Here is a 20649-nt window from a genome sequence, read left to right on the forward strand (position 1 = left end):
GGCCCATCACAGATGATATTAAAGGTTTGGAAACTGAAACTGTTGGAAGCATAGACAGTATATAAGGTTGGAAGCTACGACGAAATTGATGAGATGGCTTTAACGAGTTACAGACTGTCAAGTTAACAGGTGAGCAGATGTATTAACGTATTCCCTGTACAATTAATACACATGACGTTACGAGTTACAAGAGGACGTTTATAAAGTCACCGGCTGGTTAGCCACGTTACATTAACGTTAGCCTCTCCCTATTCATTGACGTGCTGTCAGTTTGGTTGAACTTGGTAAATTTAGCGGATAGCTAGCAAGTTATCTTACTGGACTACGTTGTTTTTCCAGTCAGAAGTTGGCTAGCTAAGTCAATACATACAAACAGTATTAGCAGATAGCCTTGGTACTGTAAACGTTAGTGTTTAACAGGTGGCTATGCTACATTACTTTATAATGCAGTGGTAACTTACGTTTACTAACAGGAGTTGCTATTTGTAGCTTATAGCTACACTGCTGCTGTTAGCAAGCTAACTGTGCCCCATTAGCTTCAGCAGTTTAGACCATTTTAACTGCTAATCTGTCAGCAGGAGGTGATAAAATATGAAGGAGGAAAATTGTCTCTACAGATGATAAATTGCAGGTAATGTACAAATATGTGATTGTGGAACCGTTAGAGGCTATGATTAATTGCATGACCATGTTTCCAATATCCCTCAGAAATGGGTTTTCTCAGACTATCAACAAAATCACCTGGGATGTGAATGTAACAAAGTACATTTGCTCAAGTACTGTACTTTAGTACAATTTAAAGTACTTGTATTTTTGAGTATTTTCATTGTATATAACGTTATACTTCTACTCTACTAGTTACATCTCTGAGGTAAACCAGAATCAGCATAATGGCCATGTAAGAGTGAACACACAAAGAATTTGACTCTGGCTTTTTGTTGCTCTCAATGTAGAAATAGACATACAGCAAAAATTAAGGAAAACAACCCATAACAAGGTAAACATAAACATTACACTATTAAATATTATGGTTTCTACTCCATTGCTTTTTTCTGACGTTAGTTCCATGTCCTGTCCAGTGTAAACCATGCATTTCCAGATGTGTTGAATGTTTGTAAAAAAATGAAGGATGAAGTGTTCCTTTTATATGTTGAGAAAATTCTCCTACTTCTTAAGCTAAATAAACTATTTAAAACCCCTCTTGGATCAGCTGGAAAATGCATCATCATAAAGCTAAAAACAGGGCTGGTTTTTTTTTTTTTTGCTCATGAAAGGTTGACTTTTTAGAGATACGTCGTTCTCAGAGGACAGCATATGATGATTTTATAGAATATGATGTATTGCTGCAGATTAAACTAGACAACAGTAAAAAAAAAAGGATTAAACCACAGCACTACAATGCAAAATACACAATAATGCAGCAGTAACTATGACTTTATTTATATTATATTTATTTAAACATTATTAAAGTAAGACTTTAAATGCAGGACTTTTACTTGTAGTGAAGTATTTTCACAGTGTGGTAATAGTAATTTTACTTAATGATCACAAGAGAGCACTAATATTATGAGAAATATGACTTCAAACCTGATAACCATATGTGGAATGTGATATTTTTTGGCAAATTTGGTAGACAAAATATACCAATAGACCAATATACAGAAGTAAAATGTATCTTGAATTTCTTTGATTTGGTAGAAAAAAAAACTAGAGAGGGAGAAGCCATGGCCTGTGCCCGAGTGCCACTGGATGAGCAGCAGGTGACCGAGCCGGGCCCGCTGGGAAGGGAGCACACACTGCCTGCACTGGTGAGTCAAGTCATCTCGTTTTATACAGAAATACACTCCAACAGCAGTCTGTGGAGCTCCAGGAAGTGTTGTAGTTGAGACCAAGTCTTCTCCAAGAATAGAGCGTTTAGAGACTGAGACAAGACCAAGACCAAGACCAGACCAGTGAAAGTCCCACACTACATGACACGATAAAATGTGGAAAATGCTAACCATAGGCACTCCTCAAATTGATCTGAAAGATCCACATTTCCATTAAAAAACAACAACAACAAAACCCACAGAAAACAGATTAAGATTATTATTCATTCACCTCTTTTATTGCCACAAGTGTATCAGGAGAAGTGCCTTGATAAAATAATCAAAAGACAGTTATGGTCTTGAAATAAAATCCAGAGTCCTCTTTATCTAAGACCGAGTAAAAGAAATGCGGTCGATTCCAAGACAAGACATTCAAAAAGTGGTCTTGAGACCAAGACCGATCTCGAGTACTACAACGCTGGCTCCAGGAATAACCAAACTCACTTCTCACCAAGGACCGTTCTTTATCAGAATCAAACTCTGAACTTCCTGTTCAACAACAGCACCCGACCAGGAAGGAGGATCGCTGTTTTGTGCCTTACAAGTCCCCGCCAGAAGACGGCTCTCCTGCTGAGGTGGAGGAGTTTATGGAACATGCCAAATTCATCACAGAGGACCTGGAGTGGCTGCTCACACTGCCCCATGACAAGTTTTGGTGTCAGGTGAGGCACTATTAACATGTAAACATCTCTCTGAGCCACAAAGGTGTATGGCAGTCCTTGTAAATGTCCCCTCCCTCCCTCCGCTGCTTGGGTCTGTCTCCTCCACCAGGTGGTCTTTGATGATTCTCTGCAGAGGTGCCTCGATTCCTACCTGCATCAGGCTCCTCGAGGCCTGGACCTCGCCTCCCTGCCCTCCTCCCCGGCGGTGGCCGACATGCAGCGCTCCGTTCACAGGGCGGTCTTCTTGACCTTCCTCAGGATGGCTACGCATAAAGAGTCCAAGGTAACCGCAGCTCCCAAATATGAACTAGAGGCATTGGTGATCTACTAATCATGATCAGTAAACAGAAATGACTGCACATGAAGTGTAGTATTGTCACTGCCACTCCCGAGTACGCAGCCTTGACCCACTGTTGCCTTGTGCTCCTCTTCCACAGGAGAACTTCCTCACCCCGGCTGTGTTTGGAGAAATTATCTATGAGAACTTCCTGTTTGACATTCCCAAAATTCTGGATCTGTGTGTGCTCTTTGGAAAGGGCAACAGTCAGCTGCTGCACAAGATGCTTGGTGAGCTGTTTGTGAAGGTCCAATTTAAATCATTATAGGGTATTTCAATGGTGTATCCATTAGATTAAAATATGTCCTGAAGATGGGTAGTTTGTATCTGTGTTGTAACTCTTAGTTAACTTTTACAATGATGTTCCTTTTTTAGAAAACATTTTTACCCAGCAGCCATCTTACTACAGCGACTTAGATGAGACGGTTCCCACTGTGTTACAGGTAAGATCATATTTAAAAGATACCCTCTGTACTTACTTCTAACTCCAAATTTATATGGAACGTGTAAGATTGTGTTTTATTTAGGTTTTCCAAAAAGTGACAAGATACCTGAGACCCAAAAAGAATATACTATTTAGTTGTAAATGTCTCTCTGTAAGATTGCAGATTATTTTCCTCCTTTTATTCTCCGTCGCCTTCAGGTGTTCGACACCATCCTGGATAAGTGTGGCCTCCACTGTGAGGGAGCCACCGCCATGGAGCCGATGAAGCTGAACGCACACAAACAGCCCACTGCCATGGCCATGAGCCAGCAGGTCAGACAAACGCACGTTTCCAGTCCTCACTGCATGTGATACTAATGAAATAATAACAATATCTAGCTAGTAGGGCTGCACAATATGAGGGAAATATGCCATATGCAATAACGTTGAATATCACGATAACGATTTTACCGGCGATAAATAAAGGTAAAGGTACTTTATTGTCACATACACATACATGTAGCAAAATTCATTCTCTGCATTTAACCCATCCCTCAAGGGAGCAGTGGGCAGCCAATCACAGCGCCTGGGGACCAACTCCAGATCTGAGCCAGTGCCTTGATCAAGAAGAACCTAGTACATGTTTTTGATTAAACGGATATTAAAGTGTACTCAGTTTTGCATTGTTGCTGCATTCAGTATTCTTCTAAAATACAACGCGTTTCTTGTTGAATTTGAAACAAATAAAAGGAAATCATTCCCAATATTCTTTTATTGAACAAATTGAACGTTGAATTAAATATAAAAGGCACCACTAAAAAAAGAATGACCGAGCCATTTCTACTGATATGTTCTTTCAACTAGCACATAAAATCTCTGTCTGTGTGTGGCCAGGTTGGATCAGTGGGTAAAGCAGGCGCACATATACAGAGTCTTGTGCCTCGACGCAGAGGTCCAGGGTTCGAATCTGACCTGTGACAATTTCCTGCATGTCTTCCCCCTCTATCTTTTCCCTTTCTCACCTAGCTGTCCTGTCAAAATAAAGGTGGAAAAGCCTCCTAAAAATTCAGTCTATCACGATATGTTGTAGCCTTTTGCGATATGTATATTCCGCCAGTTGATATTGTGATTACGATAAAAAAAACAATATATTGTGCAGCCCTAATATTTAGTATGTATGTGTTGGCACAAGCCCATTGTCAAATATAAACATCAGACAGTATTTATAAGGCTGTTCTAGCATGGAAACGTCTTCTCTGCAAAAGTGATTATTTAGATAAAACCTTCAGATATTATTTAATAAAATGTGTTGGACGTCTCTCTGATTTAAGCCTCAATGAATAAATCTGGCCTTTCTTAGAAAGCAGGCTGATTAGGAATACTGTTTTTAAATGTAATTTTCTTATCTATAAGAATTTTAAACTTGAGCAGTGCTTACTTTTACTCCAGGGAGCATAATTGCATTCTTCTGTATTAAGAATATAGTTTTGTCTTCAACTTTTAAAAATTGTTTTCAAATCCAGATGCTGAATGGGTTGAATATAGTCAAATGTAGAATTTTATGGCATTTGTCATTATTTAATGAACTCATTTTCTTCTTCTTCTGATGCAGCTTCTTCTTTTTCTTCTGACGCTTCTTCATCTGATGCTTTTCTTGGTCTTTCAGTAAATGGACGTTTTTTTGGGGGTTGGGACTATTGCTTGGACAAAAAGTGATTTTGGTAACACTTTACTTAAAGGTATCTACATAAGAGTGTCATGACACATGAACTCTAACTCTAACCATAAAACTGAATGACCCTAAAAGAAGCGTTATGTCATAAACTTTTATGTCTTGTTCATAATGTTTATGACACGTTCGTGACTGTGTCATGTCCCTCTTATGTATATACCTTCAAGTAAAGTGTAACCGACATTTCTTTCTTTTTAACTGGCGCTATAAAAGGTCTTACATTGAAACAGTTTAATTTGGATATTCAGTTTACTGCTTTACTAATGGTGACAGGACGACGTGGTAATAAGCAGCCAGTGGTTCATGGTAAACATTTTAACTGGAATTAAACTTAATTTATGAGTATGGCTGATTGGAAACCCAGAGGGACACTACTATACTATATGTGTTTTCTTTGCTGTCCCAGGATCTTGTAGATCTTATTCTGTACCTGTGTGACTCGACCACCACCATCCATGCCTTCCTGGATATCTTCCCTGCCGCCTGCTCCAGCTTCCACTCCCATGGCTTCCTCAGCAGGTAGACCGATGAAGTAAACCTGGCAGCATCGCAGCCACACCTTCGCAAAAAGCTTCTCCTGATCATTTTGTTTCCTCTCCTGGCAGACTGACCTCGTTTTATGAGGCCGCTGTGCCTGAACTCGAGAAGGCGGTGAGGAAGAGAAACTTTGACGATAAAGGGTGAGCTTCTGCTGCATTTAATACTTTTAAAAACACCAAAAGATTGAGACCCACTTGCTGAATACATGAATGAATGATAGTGAAAGTTTTCTCCCAAACCCTCCTTTAGTCTTCAGCAGGATTTGTGGAAGAGGTTGTCCCACTCCTGTCGTAAGATGGTGGAGATGGCTCACCAGCTGCTGCATCACACCTGCCTACAGCCGATCCTAGAAGGGTGAGACATCCAGACTCTCAACGGGCATCTTAGCAGAGTTAGCGTTACACATGCACAAATTAATTCTGCTGAATTTTGTTGTCTTGTAGGGGAGAGAACATGCAAACATTTGCAGACGAGCTACTACAACATTTCACATCTTTTTTTACCTGAGAAAAGGTAAAATGACTGGTTAAGATCAGGGGGTCACCTCTGAGGCTCTGGGGGAGGGGGTTGTTAGTTAGTTCCCTGTTCAATCTTATAACTTTTTCTCTTTATGTGCAATGTATAAAGGGGTTTGCCGTTTTTTGTTTCTTTGTCCTTTCAGGTTTTTGTCAGACTATGATGAGCAGTTCCCCATCGCAGATGACATCAGCCTGCTACAACAGGCCCTCCCTGTCATGTATCCTTATCATTGTTTAAAACAATAACTCTGTGAACATAGATGTTTGTTTTAAGCAGAGCAAATCAATTCAAATTCAAGACACAGATTAAAAATTGTGGACCATATGTCAAAATGTAAAAATTACTTTCAAGTATTTTCTTTAAGATCAGCAGAGATGTATATTTACACATCCGCAGTATCAGTACAGTATATTAAGTGCAACAGTGACAAAGTAAGGTGAAGAGCTGCAATGATAATTAGCAACTATTTTGATACTCTCTGAATATTTTAAAAAATTTGAGGGTTCCAGTTTCTGAATTGTGAGAATTTGACAATTATCTTGGTCTTACATTATAGTAAATAAAATAGTTTTGGCTTGTGAACTGTTGGTTGCACACAAAAAAAACATTTCATGACCTCATTTTGGGCTCTAGAATATAACATATTACTTTGTCCTAATGTTTTGTAAACCAAATGATTAAAAGATGGATTCATAAACGAATCAGCAGATAAATCGTAGCCCTGATCAAGTCAACAGCCAGTTGTGGTGGAGACATTACTTTACATGTCATTTAGCTGACGCTTTTATCCAAAGCGAATTACAATTGCTATATATCGGAGGTTGCACGCCTCCGGAGCAACTAGGGGTTAAGTGTCTTGCTCAGGGACACATTGGTTGATGTATGGCAGGGGTAATCGAACCCAGGTCTCTCACACCATAGGCATGTGTCCTATCCAATGTGCCATCACCACCACTATGAGACACATCCAGGATGGAAGAAAGGGGGGAAAAATAATCCTTAACCTGCTTCCCTCAGTGATGAGACCCGGACATCCTACCTGCTCCAGGGGGTGGAGAGTGCCTGGGACTGTGTGGGCCGACGGAGACCACACAGCCAGACTCGGCATCAGGGAGCAGCGGGTGCTGCTGCTGCTGCTGCTGGCTTTAAATTTCAGGAGGCTCGAGAGGTAGAAAGAGGAGAGGGCCTGAGGGGAGCGGACGCCATGTTGGATGCTCCCCAAAAAGGAAACAATGTGAGTTGTTTTTATTATTACAGTTAACTAAATATGTGTGATTTTTAGATTTATTTATTTGATTAGGACAATGCACATTAATCAACATTTCTTTAAATGCGCCAGTGTTAGCCAGTCGGCTAATTTTCAACTGACAGCTCAGCATCCTATATTCACCGTCAGTGGTCACCAGCTGAGGGAATTTTCAAAGATAATGTCATATTGTTTGCTTTACAAGATACGTTAAGGTAAAACGTAGGGCAGCAACTAACGATTAGTTTCTCGATTAATAGTTTTGTCTAGGATCTGGCAGAAAGTAGTGAAACATTTCCGTTGTGATTTCACACAGCCCAATGTGAGATGTTTTAAATATGTTGTTTTGTTCGACCACAGTCCAAAACCCCAAAATATTGTTGCCTTTTTCTGTTGATCTTCTAATATTCTAATCGTTGGCTACTAAAGTGTTAATAATCTTAATAGAAAAAGATGGAAGCAGCAAACGGCAACCTTTTATTGCTGTAACATCTGTCATGCCACAAAGCATTTTACATAAATTGCATGAAACAAAACTAAATAAGACAAACTAAACAATTGCAAACGAGCGTTGACGGTGTCGTCCGTTTGTCATCAGGGTGCGGGGTGTCCGGTGAGCGAGGGCGAGCTAGAGTCTCTGCTGACGTGTATCCGGGACCTGTTGCCTGATTTGGGCGAAGGTTTTCTGCTGGCCTGTCTGCGCGAGTACGACTACAACTCTGAGCTGGTCATCAACAACATCCTGGAGGACCGCCTGGCCCCCAACCTGGACAAACTGGACCGAGCCATGCCAAGGTGACCCCACGCACTGAGTTGGCCTTTTATGTAAAAAGATTTCTATGTTCTGCCACGAGGATTGTGCCGCTGAGCTTTTTATTTGTAAAGTAGCGCATGTTGTTTAAAAGAAGGCCCTCCTTTTGTTTCTTTAATTTCAATTTGACTCTATTGGCCATTTTCAGTCATCATGATGCACATTTCAAAATTCACAAAAATGAGACTTAATACAAACACTGCCAAAATACTTTGCAGTTAAATGTAAAGAACTGTATTTGAGTACGTAAGAATGTTTTTATATATATATATATATATATATATATATATATATATATATATATATATATATATATATATATATATATATCACTATTTTCATGATCAGCAATGTCTCCCAAAGGGCTCCAGCTAATGATTTCATGTATTTATCGATTTTAATCTACGGATGGATTTTGTTTAGTACATGAAATGTATGTGTCCACCCAAGAGTCCAAAACTGGTCATTTTACAAAACTGGTCATTTTACATTGATATGAAATGGAGAAAAGCAGTATATCCTCTAATCTTACAAGGTAAAATATGTGATTCATTTTTGCTTTTCAAATGGTTTACTCAGTTCATCAATAATCCAAATTGTTGCTACTGTTTTAGAACCTTACGTATACAAATCATCAAAATGTGCAGATCATTTGTGTATAAATGATGATCTGAAGTCAGGATTGTATCAGCCGTGTTTGACCCCGTTCTCCTTCTGTCCCCTCAGGCCAGTGAAAGAGGTGCTTCCAGGTGTTCTGGACGTCCGATCCAACGTGTTTGATGATGATGAGTTTGACATTTTCCGCAGAGACCAGGTGGACATGTCCCGCATATGGAAGGGCAGGAGGTAAGAGCACACAGTAGGATTAAACATCCCTGATTCATTACCTGATTCATGTGCCTGTAAACTTCTGCTCAGAATGTTTAATAAAAGCCAAGCAGGACGTCCAGATGTTCCTATCTCTGTGTGCAATGCTGCTCTGAAAAACAAAAAAAAACATATAGCAGGGCTCGACATTAACTTTTTGAGGCACTTGTCCTTCGGACAAGTACATTTACGTTTACTTGTCCATGCATAAAAGTCACTTGTCCGGGTGAAGATTCATCATTTTATAAAATAAATTGTGTTTTGCTAATGCAGAATTTGAACAAACCATTGAAAGCATCCAAACACTATCAACATTAATACAATTCTGTTGAAACAGTAGAAACAAACGTGCCCCAACAATAGATTTCCCCTTCAACAAGAAAAAAGGATCTCCAGACTCCATAATACAAAGTAATATGTTGCACGCCGGTGTGCAGAAGTTAATATATTGAGATTCTAATTCAATATTTTAAAGTTTGTCATTACTTTCAGATTCCTAGTCAATATTCTAAGTTACTTAGTCAATATATTGAGATACTAAGTCGATACTTTGAGATATTGAGTCAATATATTGAGATTGTAAGTCAATATTTTAAATGTTCTTATTGGTTTGAGATTCTTTGTCAATATTCTGAGTTACTAAGTCAATATATTGAGATACTAAGTCAATATTTTGAGATAAATCAATATATTGAGATACTGAACAATATAGTGAGATATTAAGTCAATATTGAAATACTAAGTCAATATTTTGAGATAAATTAATATATTGAGATACTAAGCCAATATATTGAGATTCTAAGTCAATATTTGACATTTTCTCATTACTTTGAGATTCTTAGTTTATATTCTGAGATACTAAATCAATATTTTGACCAGAGGTAGTGGTGACTTGAACTTCTACTATATCTAAAATAATTTTGTAGACATAACAATGGAATTTGCCACTAAATGTTGGTGTTAACTTTTTTTTATACAATTTCACAAATTTCTACCCGGCAGAGGCTGATTTACCAAAAGGATCCTTTTTAAAAAGGTGTAGCTACTTTACAGTTGATTATTACCTGATATTTAATCTGCATATTGTTTTTATTATTTTTGTTCAAAAAGGAGCAAAAAAAACCGACATTATAGAACGGCTTGTTTATTGCTAAGGAAAAATTAAATGATTTATTAAAAATGTAACAACAATAACTTATAAAAATAACTTATTTCACCAGTAAGTTCCTGTTAAATGACAAAACAAATGTAACAACAATAACTTATAAAAATAACTTATTTCACCAGTAAGTTCCTGTTAAATGACAAAACAACCACTGGATAGGAAAAAGGGTATTTTACAACAACTTTGAATACAGCACGACACTGGCGGGGCGAATTTCAAGTGAACGCAACATCTGTGTTTTTCCGACAACCGCAGCGGCACACTGTCATATGTTCCTCTCACGTGAAATACAGACACGCTTTTACACAGTTTAGCTTTCAGCATTTTAGCTGTTTACTCCAGCTGCTAGCTAACGATAGGCTAACGTTACTTGCTGTTGAGTGTGTTAACTAGCGTAACATGCGGCGATGTTTAGGTTTCCTCTAACGTCCGTTTTCGGAGCATCCGAGAGAAGCGCAGGCATTTCAGTGGCACCGCGTTGCAATTCGGTCCGGTAGATAACGGTCGTTAAGGCACCGGTGCCGTATTAGCACCGGGTCTCTCCTTTTCTGTCAACGATGTGACGAGGAGGTAACGTTAAGGCGGAGTTAGTTAGCAAACTAAAGTTAGCAAACTAACGTTAGCTAACTAACACCGGCAGGTTCACCGTGCTTTCATGCTGCATTGCTTACAGAGAACGAGCTGAACGCGATATTACGAATCCCACTATGGCCACGCCAAGACCCGCCCTTCAATTGCGTTCACACACTACTATTGGCCAGGCGTCCAAGCTTACATGTACAGGTCCTATCCCCTGACCAATCCCCTAACCCTAACCTTAACCACTCAAGGTGAAATGCCTAACCCCAACCAATCGAGCTGCTTCGTAGGGCGGGTCTTGGCCATAGTGGGATTCGTAATTTTGCGACCCGGACAAGCCTTAATGTCGAGCCCTGTGGGCTTATTCACAAAAAACGGAAGTAGGTAACCGCGGCCATATTGTTGACATGCCATCTCCTGTTGCTAGTGGCAACGTGCCGATTTGATTGGAGCAGCTGAGCACAGAAACGTAATGGCTTCATCTCGTCGTTATCAAGAGAAAAACATTTAGTAAAGATCCGTCATTACAATATTACAATATATAACTAATGTTACCTCGTTAATACAGTATCCACATACACGGCGCAGGAGCTGAAGGCGTTCAAGACGCTGGAGTCCTACAACAATTTTATCTCTGGCAAGATAAAAATACAGCGATAACACCGACGGTGTCCCGCTTACAGTTGCCAGCTGAGCTGCAGTGGTATCTAAGGCTATGTCAACAATATGGCCGCTGCGAACACTGATGACGTAGAACGAATAACACCTACACTTGTATTTAAAGAAAGTGAAGAACAGGTGAGCCTGCTTGAGGTCAGGTGTAATCTTGTCGTGTTTTCTCACTCTTGCAGGAAAGGTGAGAGCGCTCGAGAGATGCTGAACGACAAGAAGCACATAGCGGAGCAGAGATCTCGTTATCAGGCCTACGAGACGGTGGTAGACGAGGTCGTCATCGAACCCGGCGAAAGTGCCGAAGCCTACGGCCTTGACGACTACGACGACGAGTACGACGACACCTACGACATGGGCCAAGTGGGGGCTAACGACCTGGATGGAGACAGTTTACTGAACAGAAGGTAAATCAGGAGTTTCATTTTTTGATCGTGAGTCGAGACGGAGTGAAGTGGAATCTGAAAAGCACCTTTTCAGATTTTGACGGGGTGCTTTCTAAATTTGTAATGTTCTTTTGGTGGATGCCAGTTACTGGTACTTTTTTTTTTTTTTTTCTTCATTTTCATTGTGTGTTTCTTTTTCCCTGCAGGCCTTTCACAATCCCACAGATACTGAGAAAAGGAAACAAACCAGAATTGGAGGAGGAGGGTGAAGATGAAGAGGAGGAAGAGACCCTACAGGTAATTGCATCTTTCAAAAACAGCACATCCAACATTACAGAAAAAAACTCTTTGGCCCATTTTAAAGCTCAGTGAAAGTTAATTATCTTACTTATAAAATCTTATGTTTGCAGTTTACTCCTACAGGATTATGTATGCATGGATCTTAAATTAAGACCATTTCAGACAGCATGTTGGCATCTTATACAAGTCAAACTACACTTTGTAAAAGTGAGAGCTCTGGTGTATAACGTTAACTTTTAATCAGCAATTCTGTTGATCCAAAGTTATTGTTAGACTTTCACTCAGTTCATGATCTTGTGTGATCTACAAGCACCAGTCATCAGATGTAATGGATTATAATTGCATGTTTTTACCATTTTACAAGTTGTTGCATATGAAAAGATTGAACACATTTAGCAAATAAGTTTGCTGAATAAATTGCTGTTCAAACATTGCCTAATGGATTTTAGCTAGCTTTGTAATCTTAAATGCTGGTGTAGTCTTTTGCTACAAATGCGTGGTCACTTTATCTGCATGTGAATCCATTGTATTTCAGAACAATGTAAACCGGGACCAGTTTGTGCAGGACCCGGCTCTGCTGAGAGAGAGGGCTGAAGCTAGAAGAGCTGCCATGCATCAAAGGAAAGGGTAAGGAGTCAATATTTATTCATTGAAACTTGCAATGCTCAGCTTGCTTTCCATCCAAGAAGTTTCTTCAAGAAAATAATGCATTTCTAGATATTTCTCCTCCTTTTTTCCCCCCTCAGTTAAGACTTTGCCTTGTGAGAATACAGGGTTTAAGGGTAGAGGATTGTAAAGCCCTCTTGAGACATAAGCTGAATGGAAATTGAAAAATTGCATCAAATGTCAATAGACAACACTAGGTATAGCTGGCATAATCTGTCAGTTATATGGTTAAAGAAAAAAAACATGTAAATTCTTCCAAATTCTCGGTAAATTAAGTAAATTAAATTCAGAAAAAAAGAAAAAAACTTGAGTGGACATTTCTCTTTTAACTTGGATGGAAAAACGCTTTACACCTCCTGTCTTAAACAAAAGCCCCGGTAGAAGTTCACCTGGTGGCTCCACCCACACCTTTTTGTTGACTTCCGTTCGTTGTTCTTTCCCAGTTTCCGACCCGAGCAGCGTCCCAATAATGTGGTGGGCCAAGCCAAAGGCAGAGGACAAACCCAGGAGACATTAGTAGACCGACGCAAGAAGGAGGCCAACAAGAGCCGCGGGGCGAACCACAACCGCCGCAACATGGCCGACCGCAAGAGGAACAAAGGCATGATCCCCTCCTGACCCGCGTGACTGCCTGCTGCTCGAACCAAAACCGACTGATGGTAGGAACAGACGGCAGGAAGGTGGCTGAGGTGCGAGTCAGTGAAGGGGAATGAAAAACTGGGCCCTTTAATTTTGTTCTGGGTTAAATTTGGTGCCCATACTCCCACGATCACACCTCAGCCCCACAGCTGCTGTCTTTGCTCAAAGGAAAAGCCACAAAAGGTTTGAAGTTGTTGGTGGAAAGTTGCTTTAGTTTACGGACTCTTAGGCAGGGCTTTTGTGATCTGAAGTTGCCAAGCAGCTTGACATGACTGAACATCTGGTTTTTTTATTGTTTGAGCCTAAAAGACGTTCAGCTCTTTGGCCCAAATGAGTTTCTTTTAATAGCTCATTGAAAACCAAAGTCCTGAGTGTGAGCCAGAGACTGAGGGCAAAGAATAGGACCTTTCATTTTTGCCAAGTAACAAATCCTTTATTATTACAATCCAGAGTGATCGAATTAAGTTTCTTTGACATCATCAAAAAGAGAAAATAGGAATAAAAGGAAGCAACATCCAGAGTTTGGGAGAAGTTGTGGTTCCTTCTGTAGCTGGAAGAACAATTAACTGACCTGGTGATCACGTCTGGACATCAGTGGCAGACTGCGTTGCTCTTACTACTCATCCTGTATGAGTAGGTTGTGTGAAAGCCGCCTGCATGCAACGTTCAAGTGCATGCATGTGATGTCATCCACCCAGTTCGCACCACTGTTGTCCAGCCTTTGTAAAACAAAATTATAACAAACGAAGTCTTGAAAAGAAATCCACTCATAATCACGCTGTCGTGTTTGGAAGCACGTGCTATACCGAGGCGCCTCACGTCTCTGACTAGCTGTGGAGAAACCTCCGACACGTTGCCATGCACAGACTATTTTCCATGAAGAGAACAGATTTAAGAGCATTTTGTAACAAAAAGCACATGTAATTGGTTTTTGGAGTTGACGTTGCAAACAAAAAAACATTAAATAAATACAACAATACTATGTTTGTAACATCCTTCAAGTTTTGAGTCATTGAAAAAATGCTTTTTCCTTTCACAATGTGTACAGTACAATGTGTTTGAGACTTCACTAGAGTTTCAAAAGTACAACTGCATAGTTGCATACGCTGAAATTATGATCAGTTATTTGGAAAGTAAACTGCTAGAACATTTGATAGAAAATGTCCAATTTCACACTAATGTAGACTTTTACTGTATGTAAAAAGTTAGTTTTTGTTTGAAGATATATCAAAAGGAATAGTTCATTTAAAGAAGCATGCTAATTTGCTTTAAAACAAAAAAGGTGGATATCTGATGGCCAGGAGCTCTAACCAGGGTTCATACGCATTTTAACCCATACTTTTCCATGACTTTTTGGCAGATTTGCATGACTGTGTTCCTGACACAATGTCGACATTATACAATAAGAATGCAAATCTGTGTTAAAGTTTACCCTCATATGTTTAACTATAACATGAATGACATGTATGTGGTTCATAGTGGGATTTATAATATCGCTCCCCGAATACGTCGAGGTTAAGATGACGTGAAAATACATTTATTAATCACATATGCTGTGTTAAAACAAATTCCATGACTTGGAATTGGATCTTTTTAGGTTTCCAAAACCTTTCCAGGCCTGGAATTTGCATTTTTCAAATTCCATAACTTTTCAAGGTCTTTTCAAAACGTATGAACCCTGACTAACTTTCTGCACTTTTGAGGTGAGGTTGCCTATAATCAGAGACTCCAGGGAGTTGCTGCTTCCGGCCATCAGATAGTCCTGCACATATCCACCTTAAAACCACAACTTGTCATTTTCACACTTTGATATTTGTATGGATTAAATAAACAAGATGATACGTTTTAGAGGTGCTGGTAGGCGGCCTTTGTTACCTTCGCATAGAGCCAGTGCAGCCGTACGTCAGAGGTAAGTATGTATGAGGACAGGTTTATTTCATGATGAATGAGATGACCTTCTGATGTTTTTGACTTCTTCACACAGACCTTCTAAAAAGGAAGGAAGCAGATAAGTATAAGCAAAGAAGGGTGAAAGTCCAACTAAGCTCTGGCCACAAACTCTCTGCAAAATGTTTACTACCTGTTTTAACATCCCTATCACTAATGGGTTTACTGTACAAATGCAACTCAATGATCTACTGTAACATACACGACTTAAGGAGAATTCAGGAGGTGCGTTTGTGGTTTCTCTCACTCTGCAGTTCAGTCATAAGGCATGTTAAGGACCAGTGCAAACCACTTTTTCCACATCTGCTACTACCTGTAGCCTGAACAACTAACATTTAATACCAAAGTATCAGTTTGGACAAGAGATAAAAATCAGACATGTTTAAACTCTGTTAAGAAGTTAGTTATTGACATCATATGGACCTAAAGTGAACGTTTACACTGGCCACTGCTTAAACCCCTAGAGAGCACTGAGTTTCCACACAGAAACAACTGACTCCCGTGTAATCGCTCAGGTTATCAGTGTTTACCGATTTAAAGACAAATGTCTTGTTGCTCCTTTGTTTGCAGAAACACAGAGCCGAGGTGTGAGACGTCACATTGAGCACAAACGCCCTCATGAGTCACATCTTCACTGCTATAGATCACACACAAATATTTCCACAATTGGTAACATGATCCCGGGAAGACGTACTGTTTACACTCAACAGTACCTGTACAGTACTTCATAGTATTGATTTTTACACTGACACTGTATGTCTGTGAGACTTGCTGCACCCACCCGAAGGTCAGATGTCAAAATCTGACCCCTCCACAGTCCAGGTGGCCGGCCAGCTGCTGTGATGAGTTTGTTTGCTCCCACAATCCACTGCTGGAAGAAGGAAGCAGCGAGGTCAGAATAAAAAACAGCTGGATTGTCAGTGAGGAAGAGATGAGACTTGATTCCCAGAGCTGCGGCGGAGGGGGGGGAGGCCAGGCAGCCGTTAACTGTCTCTGCAGACGCTACCTGGAGAGGATTGGACAAGAAAGGCATTTCAATTTAGAGCTGAAACCAAAAATCAATAGATTAGTGGGTCAACAAAACATTAAATCAGCAAAAAAAAATATTTATAATTGATTTATTTTTGCCTTTATTATAGGAGGCAAAACAGTCATGGTCAACTTTACATATACATACATATATTTACATATAAATTAGACAGTTTAAACAGTCGGCGAAACAGTGTGCACTTTTTCTTTGCTGTTCTCACAACTATCGATATGCAACCAGAGGTCTCATTTATAAAACTGTGCGTAGGATCCTTACTATAAGTGTACGTGCGCTCGAAAGCCCAAAATGGCGTACGGCAAAAAAAAGTCCAATTTATAAAACAGTGTGTACGTACACCTGTAAGCAATGTTCCCTTTATAAATCGCAGATTACCTACAAGCGTGCATACGTGGATCAGCCTCTTATCCCGCCATGTACACGCCCATTTTTAACCATAAATAGTCAATGCAAAGCACCTCGTGAATGCTGATCAGTGTATGAATGACCCTGGCAGCTGTTACACCGAATCATGATGACTGGCGGAGAAAAAGCAAAAAACATCTCGTTCAGGAATTGCTGCAAATTTAATTATAATTTTGGCCTGTTCTTGCGTAGTGTAGGAAAACATGATCTATAGCTACATTTATTAATAATACGTCCAAAACGGCAGGCATTACGGGTCTCGGGGACAGCTTTGATATACCAGATGTATTAACAGAACTATAGATTATATCCAAACAAGCCTTAGTGATAAAGTTGAAGATTATATATAATATTTATTAAAAAAAAAAAAAAACACTTAGCTGTCTGACATTTCCTTCTGGAAACAGCCGGTTGCCCCCAGAGTGGCGAGGACCTGTATTTGGACCGGGATGGCACGGTTCTGGCGCGTTGCCCTCTCTACTGGACCCAATTCAGTACATAGATTCAAGAGGTCAGCTTTAGAAAATCTAAATCGGCATATAAGCCAGTCATCGTCATGGTTTCTGAAGTCTTTTTTTCTCCTGATTCTTCCATTAGTGTAGTCCTCCTGCAGGGCCAGCAGTGCCATCATGCAGCATTACGCACGGGTTCATCGCAGTATTTATATGTTTACAACAATTTGTGATTGTTAACACCTTGCTAAAATCACAGCATCAACTAGTGGTATCCCCCACCCCGAGATACAATTTGAAGATGAAAGAAAGTGTAATAGGCAAACACACTTTTCTTCATGCAGGTTTTGTCACTAACGGTATTAAAGTTCGGACTGATAACGAGGACATTAAGGGTAACGATTGCGCGAGAGCTTAATGGCTGTATTTTCAGTCTTTGACATTTGATAATATGTGCACAGTTTAGTTATTTACACTGTGCTCTGCCGTTATCTAATGCTGGGGTATTTGATGCTATCCTGTATTCCATGGAGTCGGGCCATCCCCTCCTCCTGCGCTCCGTACCGGACAATGTGACGGTGAGACAGCGCCGATTAAATATTAAGAACAATTTTTTATTTAAGATTTGAGTTGAAGGTGTTTATGGAACAGTTATCACTCAGTACAAGCGCACATAACACTGCTGGATTTCATCTTCATGTTAACGTGGATGATATGGAGGGAAAAAATGTGCGTGAGACATCAATACTAGAAAATATTACGAGTAATCTTATTCCCATTTACTCTCTGCAGTCTGACTTCAGTTCACCACCTCACCATCTGCGTCGCCAATTCCTATTTTGTCTCCAGAATGTGCGTACGCATGGGTCAGAGTTTGCGTGGAGGACCGCACATTCTCCCGTCAAGTTAGTTTTTTATAAATCCCAACCTTTGCGTGGGAAGTGGCGAACGCTCATTTTCAGCCCCGTTTTGTGCGTACGCCACGTTTATAAATGAGACCCCAGATGTTTAAGGGGCGTGCCTTTTGTTAATTCATGATAGTGTTGTGTTACTGAACTCACCGAGGATGCTGCGTTTGCACAGAGGACAGGTGTGATGCAGCAGCAGCCAGGGGTCGACACACTCTCTGTGGTACTCGTGGAGGCACGGCAGCACACGTAGACACTGAGACGACGACACAGGAAACAACAGTTTATATCCTATCACTGCAGCATCACCTGTCCTGCACATGGTCTATATGCCTCAGTAACTTTTTATTTTTTATTTTTTTTAACCCTTGTGTTGACTTTGGGTCAAATTGACCCGTTTTCAATTTTTTTGTTATATCAGAAAAAATGGGACGTAGAAATAAGCGCTGAAAATGTGTAGAAGAAAAATTTAACAATTTAAAACGTTGGAAAAAGCAAAAACAAACTGAAAAAAGGCCTCGAAAAGACAACACAAGGGTTGAATCTAAAAATATACACCTGTATATCCTGCCACTGGTTTGGCTTCTCTGCCTTTAGTCATGAGTAAGAGTATTATTCACATGATACTACCACTTCCACTCGCCTGCCTGAATTCAGCCAGGGAAACGATACGGCCAAGTCTGACTCCGAGAGCGTATGTACAGTATGTAGGAGTGTTGTCTGACCTGGTTGTTGTTGAATGGCTCCAGGCAGACTGCACAGTTGTCCGTCTCCGCCGGCTGGGACGGGTCACACCACGGTTTGGGCTGACGATACGTTTTGGTCTTCAGGGAGGACATTCTCTTCAGGACATCCTGTTTTGGAAAGAGCTGAAGAATACAACACAGCAGAACATCACGTAACATGTTATCTAGATGAGGAAAGGACAAGTTCTCCTCACAGAAGACATGATCTGCTTGGATATGTGCAGCATTTATTTTACATATTTATTACAAAAGTTACTATTAAGCTTTAATAGTAGCCCCTTGACTAGCCACTTTACTTTCAAAAGTTTGTGTCCACATCGTACAAATTAACTGCTTGTTGGTACACTTCACTGAAGCAACAGTATATTATGGTTATAAGGAGAACCATATTTTTTGCAACCATTTTGCTTTTCCACCTTTAATTTTAACAGGACAGCTAGGTGAGAAAGGGGAGAGACAGGTGGAAGACATGCAGGAAATTGTCACAGGTCAGATTCGAACCCTGGACCTCTCATCGAGGTATAAACCTCTCAGTACATGTGCACCTGCTTTACCCACTGAGCCAACCCGGCCACACAAGTACAGTGTAACTTTTCACCATTGTTTGTAGTCATATATATCGGCCAATAAGAAAAAAAGAAACTTGCAGTACAGAGATACCAAATATATGTTTGTACAAGTGTAAAACTGCTCAGCAAAAAAACCTGTGACTATACCATCAGTAAAGACTGGGTTTACCTCCAAGTCGTCGTTCAGCTGGTGGTCCTGGTACTGCCAGCGAGCCTGAACGATGACTCCGGTGCTGAGGATCAGAGCCACCAGGAGGACAGTGTCCCACAGCTGCTGCAGGTACTTCTACAGATACACAGAGAAGAGCAACAGTACTTCATCATCTGGCTCCGTTACAGTTCATTTGTTTATCAGTCTGTAGCACAACACAAAGAGAAGTAGTAGTAGTCTTAACAATACAGTTCAACTACATTCACACTGAAAATGCATTAATACTCCCCAACACCTGTAAACAGACTTTGATGTGTAACATCGATGGAGCTCCCTACTGTAAGTGCTACAGCAAATTGAAGAAAACGTGTTAACAAAGCTGATGGTGCGTTTGTTCGGCTCCCCCACCTGGACCTGAGAGTTGGTCTCTCCCGTGCAGATGACCCCCTGCCACTCTCCGTAGCGACCTCCTCTCGATCGACCACAGCTTGACCACAGCGTGAGCGTGGCTCCCTGCCCGGACACACAGCAGCATGCGCTCACTGTCAGCTCAGCCTGTCATCTGTTCACTCACCACCGCAGGGTGATAACAACTGAGAAACACACTGTCAGCTGATAGACTGAGGAGCTCACCAGGTTGTCCTGCAGGATCGTCTTGTATGTGATTTTTGCTGTCGCTTGAAGACCCCTGTGGGGAAAGAACTGTCATTTAGTGCAAATAAAGATTCTCCATCCCTACATTTACACACACTCTCTAACCTTATTACTGGGAATAACCAGTTTACATGTTTTCTCTTTTTTTCATTCATGTATGAAATCTTGTGTGCAGGAAACCTCTTATTAATGTAAAAAAAAAAAAAATCCTATTTTTCACATTAAAATTAACCAATCAAATCACCGGTTTATCCATGATCCAGTTAATTTATTCAGTACCAGTTATTATAGCCTACGTGACTATTTATCATTAAACAATGTTCAAATACTGGTAAATACATCTGTGTTTTGATATCAAT

At 40.3% G+C, this 20649-nt stretch overlaps 2 protein-coding genes across 2 annotated transcripts in view; one reads left to right on the forward strand and one right to left on the reverse strand.

Annotated features, from left to right (window-relative positions):
• On the forward strand, window positions 1–14401 carry ascc2 (activating signal cointegrator 1 complex subunit 2). Its single transcript, XM_028577162.1, is given in 20 exon segments — window positions 1–129; window positions 1699–1808; window positions 2372–2530; window positions 2640–2813; window positions 2968–3097; window positions 3243–3310; window positions 3511–3624; window positions 5430–5542; window positions 5629–5703; window positions 5813–5917; window positions 6007–6058; window positions 6060–6076; window positions 6225–6299; window positions 7100–7316; window positions 7927–8123; window positions 8866–8985; window positions 11602–11826; window positions 12012–12102; window positions 12641–12732; window positions 13215–14401. Coding segments are annotated over 19 exon segments (2283 nt in total). The 5' UTR covers window positions 1–129; window positions 1699–1724; the 3' UTR covers window positions 13390–14401.
• The window catches only part of rnf215 (ring finger protein 215), a 10234-nt gene continuing 3410 nt past the window's right edge, over window positions 13826–20649 (reverse strand). The window contains exons 7-14 of the mRNA XM_028579175.1: window positions 20270–20324; window positions 20045–20149; window positions 19655–19771; window positions 18896–19039; window positions 18324–18426; window positions 16139–16363; window positions 15286–15399; window positions 13826–14129 (exon numbers count right to left, since the gene is read on the reverse strand). Of these exons, the coding sequence (XP_028434976.1) occupies window positions 16341–16363; window positions 18324–18426; window positions 18896–19039; window positions 19655–19771; window positions 20045–20149; window positions 20270–20324 (547 nt within the window). The 3' untranslated portion in view covers window positions 13826–14129; window positions 15286–15399; window positions 16139–16340. The remainder of the gene's footprint in view (window positions 14130–15285; window positions 15400–16138; window positions 16364–18323; window positions 18427–18895; window positions 19040–19654; window positions 19772–20044; window positions 20150–20269; window positions 20325–20649) is intronic.

This window comes from Perca flavescens, chromosome 5 (genome assembly GCF_004354835.1).
Source record: "Perca flavescens isolate YP-PL-M2 chromosome 5, PFLA_1.0, whole genome shotgun sequence".
NCBI classification, from domain to species: Eukaryota; Metazoa; Chordata; class Actinopteri; order Perciformes; family Percidae; genus Perca; species Perca flavescens.